The sequence below is a fragment of the Arabidopsis lyrata genome, assembly GCF_000004255.2.
Source record: "Arabidopsis lyrata subsp. lyrata unplaced genomic scaffold ARALYscaffold_1, whole genome shotgun sequence".
Classification (NCBI taxonomy): Eukaryota; Viridiplantae; Streptophyta; class Magnoliopsida; order Brassicales; family Brassicaceae; genus Arabidopsis; species Arabidopsis lyrata.
In genome coordinates, this window is record NW_003302555.1 from 25,310,825 (window position 1) to 25,320,371 (window position 9,547).

The 9,547-nt window shown below is 28.6% G+C and overlaps 1 protein-coding gene across 1 annotated transcript; it reads right to left on the reverse strand.

The window, feature by feature from the left end:
• Window positions 1–619: 619 nt before the first annotated feature.
• LOC110224452 lies at window positions 620–1,255 on the reverse strand. The gene has a single exon (XM_021010525.1). It carries the CDS (start codon window positions 1,253–1,255, stop codon window positions 620–622), a length of 636 nt encoding a protein of 211 aa, XP_020866184.1.
• Between the last annotated feature and the right edge of the window lie 8,292 nt (window positions 1,256–9,547).

Consider the following 9,547-nt stretch of genomic DNA (forward strand, 5'->3'; position numbering starts at 1 on the left):
ATCAGTGAACTGATACGGATCAGGCCAAAATATATGGTTTGGTCCATTAAAAAATGATTTTTGGGCTACTGATACCCAAAATAAATCACCTATGTACATGGTCTTACAGCTCAGATAGCAACACCAACATTTTTTTATATGTATTAAGAATATATTTTTTTGTTGAAATGTGTAATTTATATTTCAAAATAGTGAATATTTACAAATGTTTGACAAGGAGGTAACGCATTTAAAAATAGAGCATAATAAAGAGGAAGAACAGAGCATTGCCAATGCAAGAGACAAAGTGTAGAAACAAGGAATCCGTTGACGACTACGGCTTTACCATGAGTCGCCTCTGGAGCAGAAGACGCAGGAGAGGCTTGGAGGAGTAATCCAATGAAGAAATCCTATTTTGGACAAGCTTTTCACTATGGCGGATCAGTTGAGCTATGGACATACATCCACTATTGTGAATGCGTGAATTTTGCTCCTGCCATAACACGTAAATAGACACCTGGAAGAAGAGCTTGATCAAGATATCTCGAAGCTTGTCTCCTGAGTGACTTCGAATTGTCGCTACTGTCTCTTCCCAGCCCGGAGATAAGTGGTGTCGAAGGAGCTTCCCAGCCAGCGAGGATCAAAGTGTGAATGAGTACGGACATGCGAAAAACAAATGATCTCGAGTTTCATCTATTTCACGGCAAAAAACACAATGTTGTTGTTGTCCCCAAAGGCGCATTCGATCCCCTGTTGACAAACGGTTCTGGATTGCGAGCCAAGAGATGAAACCACAACGCGGAATTCCTTGACGAAACCAGATGAGATTACCCCAAGGTACTTGAGGATGACTTTCTCGAATTTGTTCCCATGTTTTAAGTGAATGGAACTGACCCGTGAAGCCATCCATATCAGTTTTCCATAGAAACTGATCTTTACCACGAGGAGCATCGGGCAGAGGAGTAGCACGTATGGCCTGTATGAGTGGATAGAGAGTGGCTGACCTTGAACGACGCAATTTCCAGCCTTGAAGGCCTATCGCTTCCTTTACTGTCGCATGTAGAGGAATTCCTAATTGTCGAGGACCAGTAGGTCCTGTAATGTGTAAGATACTACCTTGTGGCATCCAAGCATCAAACCAGAATGATGCATCTTCCCCGTTACCAATCTCCACACGAATGAAAGGCTTAACATCCTCACGAAGCTTTAGTAGCTTTTTCCAAATCCAAGAGCCTAGAATAGAATTGGGAGCTGACCAGAATGACCCTCCCTTCATCAAATTTTTCTTAGTCCAAGCCACCCAAAGAGAGTCCGACAAAGTGAATAACTTCCATATTAACCGATATGCAAAAGCACGAGAAACATCACGTAATCTTCTCAGCCCTAGACCCCCTTCCGCCTTTGGTAATGTATTTAGAATATAATACTTATATAATTGTATAGAACAAAGAAGAATTCTGTAAATGTTTATGTTAATGTAAAAGTAGATAATTCTATAACAAAGATTATAAGATTCACTAAAGTATAGGGACAAAACATATTAAACGTGGCAACTAGAATTCCATTAAAATTGTTTTCAAAACAATCTTTTTATCAAAAAAAAAAAAAAAAAAACAATATTTCGGCGCAAGGGATGTAGTAAAATGACAAGTGATCTAACTCCATTTACAGAAAATAAAATCTAAAAAAAAAATTAGAGATTTTTCACTTTTATATATGTTCAATCGTTTTATTATCTCATGCTAACATAGAACCTTCAATACATAGGATATATAGTTAAGATTGTTGATTAGTTAACAACTTAACATAGATAACTTCAAAAGTCGTAAATACATAGAAAAAAGTTTTGGTTTTCCTTTTAAATTTGGGGTCCACTTGAATTAATTATTCTTACAAAAATAAATCAGGAAGAAAAATGTTGGCTTTTCTCCGTGAGAGTTACTTTAATTTATGAAAAAGACAGGCCAAACGTTTTGTTTGATAACAAGATGAGATTATAAAAGCTGGATTTAATCAAAAAGAAAATATTATAAAAGTGAAGCGGGTCAACTTTCAATGTGTGTGCACATTAGCTCTACGCGACACATAACCCAAAAGTATTTTTAGAACATTGACTAATTTAATAATGTCTTATGATTTCATTATAGTGGGCTACTTCTTCGAATTACTTATTATTAGTTGGGATTCGAATAATATAGCGGGCGATTATTTACACCGATTGATATGCCGATTCTTCCTCCAAAATGTTGTTTTGATGAAGTTAAAAGTTATAATTTTTGATGAAGTGTCATTCAATGCCATCAGCATCGAGTCCAAGCTTTGTGTCTTGGGCATGCACCGTAGTATTTATGACTGGATTAGTTTGGTCCCCATAATGGTGTGTTGTCCAAACCCAAAACTAGACCGAGAAACTTGACGTTTTTAACCAAATGCATGTAATATGCATAAACATTCATATTAATAAAAAATTTATAAATCTATTAATCCCATTTTGCTAAAACTAGATATATATATATATATATATATATATACAATAAAATACAATATTGTTTGCAATTAATTAGATAAAACAAAGGTATAAGATTAGATACAAGTACTAATTACATATATCATAAGATTTGAGAAACATTTCTTCAAAAACAAAAACATTTGAGGAACACTTATCTAACCACCTAGGCTAAGATTACAAAAGTATACTTCTTTATTAGTCTTTTTTTTTTGGGAACTTTAGGGCCACTTTGGTATAAACATTATGTTTTGTCCACAAACCTACTATTTTTTTTTTGACGTTCTATTTCTATTTCTTTTCAAAACTCATGTTAATAATTCTTTTGTAGGTGTTCGTGTCATGTAACAAGAATTTTTAGTTTTTGTTTTCTAATTTACTTTGAGTTTTAACCAAAAATTCAAATGACTAACTACGTATAAATTTTTAGAAAGGTTTAGTTTGGACCTTTGAATTAGATAAGGTTTGTATTTAAGATTTGTAAACTTAAAAATTACTTAGGTTAAGAAATAAACTACCTTAGGGTGGTATTCGAAACTTGAGTGGTAGAGAAATAAAGAGAAAAAGAGATAACTATGCGAGAGCTCCCATTTCAACATTATATCCATGGGTGTGTCTATTGCAAAAATTACCTCTTAACATATATATATATATATATATATATATATATATATATATATTGATATCAAGGTTAATTATTTATTTTACTTTTAGTTTTGCAACATCGATTAAAGAGGAACAAATAATTCAGAGAGTTCGAAATCTACAAATAAAAAAAAATTATGATTACAACAGAAAACACAACAAGGAAGACAAAAACGATAACCAGCTACCAGAGACCGGAATTGATTGCTCTTAAGTACGTCTTAACATATATCAACAGAATACAACTTTGAGAAACCAAGACCATTTTGTAATGAGATAGTTATTTTTGGTACTAATGTACTACAGAGATACATATAAAAGTTGGAATGTGAATTATTTTTATTCGGTTATCTTTTGATCCTACATAACTTTCTAGTAAAATTAGAAGGATATTTCCTACATATATATAGATATATTTAGGGTTTTTTCTTGGTGATTATAAAATTAATTAAATTTAATTTAATTATTTTTATGTTGACAAGTATGGGAAGAATTTCAAAAATACCACTGTTATGATATCTCTTTTAAAAATACCACATCTTTATTCATATATATATATATATATATATATATATATATATATATATATATATATTAATTTATTTATTTATTTAAACACTTTGTTTCTAAAAATACAAAAAAAAAAAGCGATCTAGAAATACAGATTATAAACTTTCTAAAAGCATGTTATAAAAAAGGTTTATAAAATTTTAGAAAATTGTTATAATGCATGTTATAAGCTGTTTGTTAAATTTTATAAAGTTTTTTTTGTTCACCAAGATTTTATACCATACTAGTCATCCTCAAAAGAGGAAAATGTTACATAGGTAGGAGCCAAAGCAATTAAACTCCCTGAACCAAAAGCAAATTGGTACACAATTTAAATTTTATAAGGTTAAAATGTTTTATAAGACATGTTAAACTATTATTTTTGAATAATTTTTTTTCCTACTAATATTTGTAAAAAAATATGGTATCATAAAAGTGGTATCTAACAAAATTCTCTTAATACTTATACACATGTCGACTTGTCACATGCTCTCCGTCTATGCTAATTAATGATTAATGAAAAACACTATCCTACTTAATCTATATGATTTGGAAAACTTTCCTGCTAAAACCAAAGCCACGTGTTATCTACTCAATTATCTATACATAATTAGAAATTACAACATTGTGAATATAAAGATTGATTTGGCAACTTAGTAGAGTACACAAATAACCTAACTGCTTAATTGGCTAGAGAACAATGGATGAATAAGTCCCCACCATTAGTTTTGAAGTTGATCCTCTCAAATCCATGGAAACTGTTGATGAAGGCAATGCTGTATTTGTGATTATGATTTACACTTCAATAAACTATTATTTCTCTTGTTATGATATCAACAATATGGCATATGGCCAAATACACTCATATTTTCTAACCTTATTTTAATTTTCCTAACTTTTAGTGGCCATGGAATTTTGTCTAAAGATTTGAAACCGCTTCTACAATATTCCCATTAGAAAAGGATAATCATGAGTCATGACTACCAGCTTAGCTTTAGAAAGAAAGTCATAAAGAAAAAGCTGATCTTAGTGTTTCTCATAAGTGGGTATTTGAAAATTTGTTCTATTATGGGGTTTAATTAATAAAAGACTAAAGAGTGTAGATAAGATATATGGTCAGAATGATTTAACTTTTGTCTCTGATTAATTGTGGTGCAAATGAAATCATATATATGAAAGTTGGCCAACTCTCTCCGTATGATTGCCACATTATCACACAAGCAAATGACATATGTCATTTTACATTATTTAAATAAAATTTTTTTGCAAAATTAAATAAAAAAAATAAAAGTTCTTTATTGCATTAAATCCTCTTAAATCCTACTCTTAACTAATTTCTTCAAAATATGAAAATTATAAAATTATGTTAATATTATAAAATTATACAATTATAAAGTTCTTCATTTTACTCTTCTTATTTTACTAATTTTTTTTCTTTTTATCAATGGTGACTAATAACTAAAAATAAATATGTGTTTTAGTTTAGTTGTTTGCTCCCTAACATCTTATTAGTTTAATAATTTTACATTAAATTTTTTCTCATTATTACGTTTTATGGTTCATATACGATAACTATGTGTTGTATGCAAATCTTATTAGTTTAATAATTTTACCTTAAATCTTTGAGATGTTAGAAATACTAAGGAATTCAAGACACGACTATATATTTTATGTGGCTATATGCAATAGTAGAAGATTTAAAAGTGATGATAAATGACTCTTTCATTTTTTGCTTTCTTTTTTTCTTTTCATTTGAAAACTCTTCAGATCTTGTTCAAATTATGTCAATCAAGTATTTAATCATGAGCCTATTATGATGTGGTCGGAGTACTAGATCAGGATAGTTAATAGAGCAATGAATTTTTTTATTTATAATAGAGTAACATAATTATATATTATTGTATCAAAATATCCTATATTATTATTGTATGTAGTCATGATAATGAAAAATATTAGGATCTTAGATATATAAATAATCAAATTTATACATGAAAATGCATAAATTGATATTTCGGATCAAAAATAAATGTAACCACAAAAATTGTAACTACATAAGATGGATCTAATTTTATTAACTACATGATAACAAACAAACAAAAAAACATAAATTAGCAATAAGAACATTCAACATAATAATTTTAAATAGATGATGAATTTTCTATTTGCGGCAAAATTGTAAAATTGTAAATAATACAGGTTTTTATATAAATGACAATATGACATATCTGATAAAATCCAAACCAATTTTCAGATTTACAACAATGATTTATGCAACCAAGTGGTAGTCTTTTAGTAATTCTCACTTGTGAAAAAGTTGTCTTATAGGTTTAAGCAATGTTTAAGATAGCGTTAGGTGCTAAAAGGGTGATGACCTTGCGCCTAGAACTCCTAATCAGAGCATTGGTAATTTTAGACGGGTTAAACGTTTTATGCGTTTACAGTATAAAATATTATAAATATGATATTATAGATAAAAACATAAAATTATATATTATAAAATAAAAAATATTAAATCATAAACAAGAATTAGACAAAAACATTTCTTTAATTTATATAAACAACATATGAACGTTTATATCCATGTATATAGAGGTAGAACTTATAAATTTAAATCTATGTAGTTGGAAATTGGAAAAATACACTAAAACGAGATTTATGCTATTTTAGGCGGTTGAGACGGTCATCTAGACGTCACCTGAGCGTCTAGCGTCTAGTCGGGGCCTAGACGACCGCCTAAACCGATTTTTAGAACATTGTGTTTAAATCATGAATAATTCCTTTCAAATATGAAATTATTCTATCACTTGTATTTGATCCGTTGAAATGGTATCATATATTAACATTAGAAAATTCAGTGAATAGATTATCCAACGACTACATTTACCTAAAAAGTAATAGTAAAACATTTCATCCCAGAAATAAAAAAATAATTAATTAAACATCGTATATCATATTCCATATTTTAATATTATATATCATATATAATTGAACTTGCATTTAAAAGTAACAAAAACATTTCCAAAAATCATGCTTCCTAATCAAGTTTATATACAAAAATTCAGCTCAGAAAAATATTAATCAATCGAACATCGTATATACTATATCCCTTTTTTACTTTAAATAACGGTTTTGAATAGTAACTTTGTCCTGCTTTGGTACGAGATGTACCGCTTTTACAATTACCAATCAGAAAACGATATAAAAAACGTTACTAAAAATATGACACTCAGCTTTTTTATACAGTTTTCGTGTACCATTATTTTTTACATTTTGGTATTGTTATAGCTTTGTGTTAGGACCATAATAATTTACCTTGCATTTAAAAGTAACATTTGTCGAATGGCACGAAGCAAGCGAGTGGGGTTCAATCAAGTCATGCATGCATATCTTAATTTTAATGTCTTTCTTGAAATTATCAATTTGTAGTAAATACTCCCTCCGTTCTTTAATAAGTGATGTTTTAAGTTTCTAATTTTGTTCTTAAATAGATGATGTTTTCAGTTTTCAATGCAAAATTAATTACTTTTTTATTGGTTTTGACGATTTATATTCTGTAGATTATATTTTTATTGGTTGATTAGATAATAAATGATGTTTTAGTTTAGAAATAAAAAAAATTAAATTATTTCTTAATCGATGTGCATTCTCCTAAAACATCATTTATAAAAGAACGGAGGGAATATATAGCTATAGTCAACTTCTACATGTACTTATTGGAATTAGCCTTTTAATTCTAAAGTCAACTTAGGTTTCTCAATCATGCACAAATATTACAATTCTCTTTTTATACTGCAACATTGCAACTATCTCTATACTATTAAAAGAGAAGTACAAATGAAAATGGGTCGGGTTAAAATCAGAAAATTGATCCGAAATTCTGAAATCGGATCTTTGAAATTTTTTTGGAATAGAAATTCGAATTAATAATGAAAAATCGAAATAAAATCAAATATTTATGGAAATAAAATAAAATCTGATTGTACTTATGGTAACTAATAATAAAAGCATATTCCGAACAATATTATACATTAATTACGTATAATAAATTTGTTCATATATTTTTGGGACTAATTCCATAACAATCAACGTTTTTGTCATTAATTTCGCTCATTTTAGCCAATTATTGAAAGATATTTTATTTGCTTCTAAAGATTTCTAGAAAATTTATCACAAATAACCCAACTGTTTTATAAATTAAATTGATATTTTTATTTTGGTCGTGTAAATTAAATAGATAATTTTATTTTGGTCGTGTAAATTAAATAGATATGAAATCCATGTAACTAATTTTAATTTAATTAGATTAAATCAAAATTATGATATTTTCATACCTATAGCTTACCAAAGAAGTTTAATTTTCAATTTATAAAGATTTTTTGAATATGATTTTAGAATTATTCAACAAGATGATAATTATTTATTAAATTTTGTGAATCATGAAAAATAATAATTAATTTTTAATCATTATACTTCATCTTTCAATCTCTCATCTAACAAATAAGATATATATTCTATTATTCTATGTCCAAACTTCATTTTGTTGTATGACTAAAACTTCATTTTGTTGTATGACTAAATAATATTCCCATTAGAACTGTCAAAGTGAGTTGATTCGTCCCGTTGAGTCCGTTTTGCGATAGACAAAAAATATTTTGACTTGTGTTAGTTGGTCCGCACGACCCGCGGGTAGCATATATGAAATACAAACCCGTCCCACGAGTGTATGCGGATTTGCGGGATTGTCCATGGATTTTGTTTAAATTATTTTAAAGTAACCAAAATTTAAAATACTACTAAAATAAATAAATAAATCAAAATATTATTAAAAGTTTGTTTAAATTACCACATGTTGAATAAATTATAATTTTATCAATAAATACTAATATGCGGGCTGATCCGCCAATCCGCGGATGAAAACCGATTAAACCTATGACCCACTGCATATTAATCCATGTGGCCCGCTTATTTGCGGGTTTAATATATTTTTCCAAATCTGCCTCATAGTGAGATGATGTGGGCTCGACCCGCGGTTTTTTGACCTATTTTGACTGCTCTAATTCCCATGAATCGTCTAATTTTAGAATTTTAAAACACAAAATTCTATTTTGTAAATCATAATTAATACGATGGGTACGTATATTTATAAACAATTTTACATTTTCTCTACAATTCGTTATTATGAATATTTATAAGTATACTACACGATTCGTTCTACTAAAAAACACACACAATATTAAACGCAACGTATGTAAACCAATATTCTCCCGCGGTTGACCGCGGGTCCGATCCTAGTTGCTCGTTATTATAATGGATATTCACTGTCCATAGGAGATTTATTCTCCCTGTTTAAATATAAGTACTATATTAACTAGGATATGACCCGCGGTACACCGCAGGTTAATTATTTGATTTTTTTATTTTTATAAATTGATGAATTTATTGTGTATAATATTTTTTGTTGTATACCGCGGGTCACATGCGTTGTATCTAAAATAAAAAAATTTAAGTTGTATTTGTTTTGTTTAGTATTTAAGATTGTATAATTGTATTTTGATTTGTTATTTATAGGATTTCACCTGTGGTATATTGTCTCATATTAATATTGACCCAAACCCATCCAACCATATAATCTAAAATGAAATTAAACATCATTTTGTTATTTTTTTAATAACACTTTTATTTAAATGTCATATAATTCGAGTTAATTTGAAAGTTGCTTTCAAATAGTTTCCATGTATATTTTTAAATTAGTGTGTGTTTTTGGACCAACCCGTAAAAACAATTTATAATTGTATCTTAAAATACTAATTAGGATTTCACCCGTGATATACTGTCCCATTTTAGATAATTGTAAAAATTAAAGAAAGA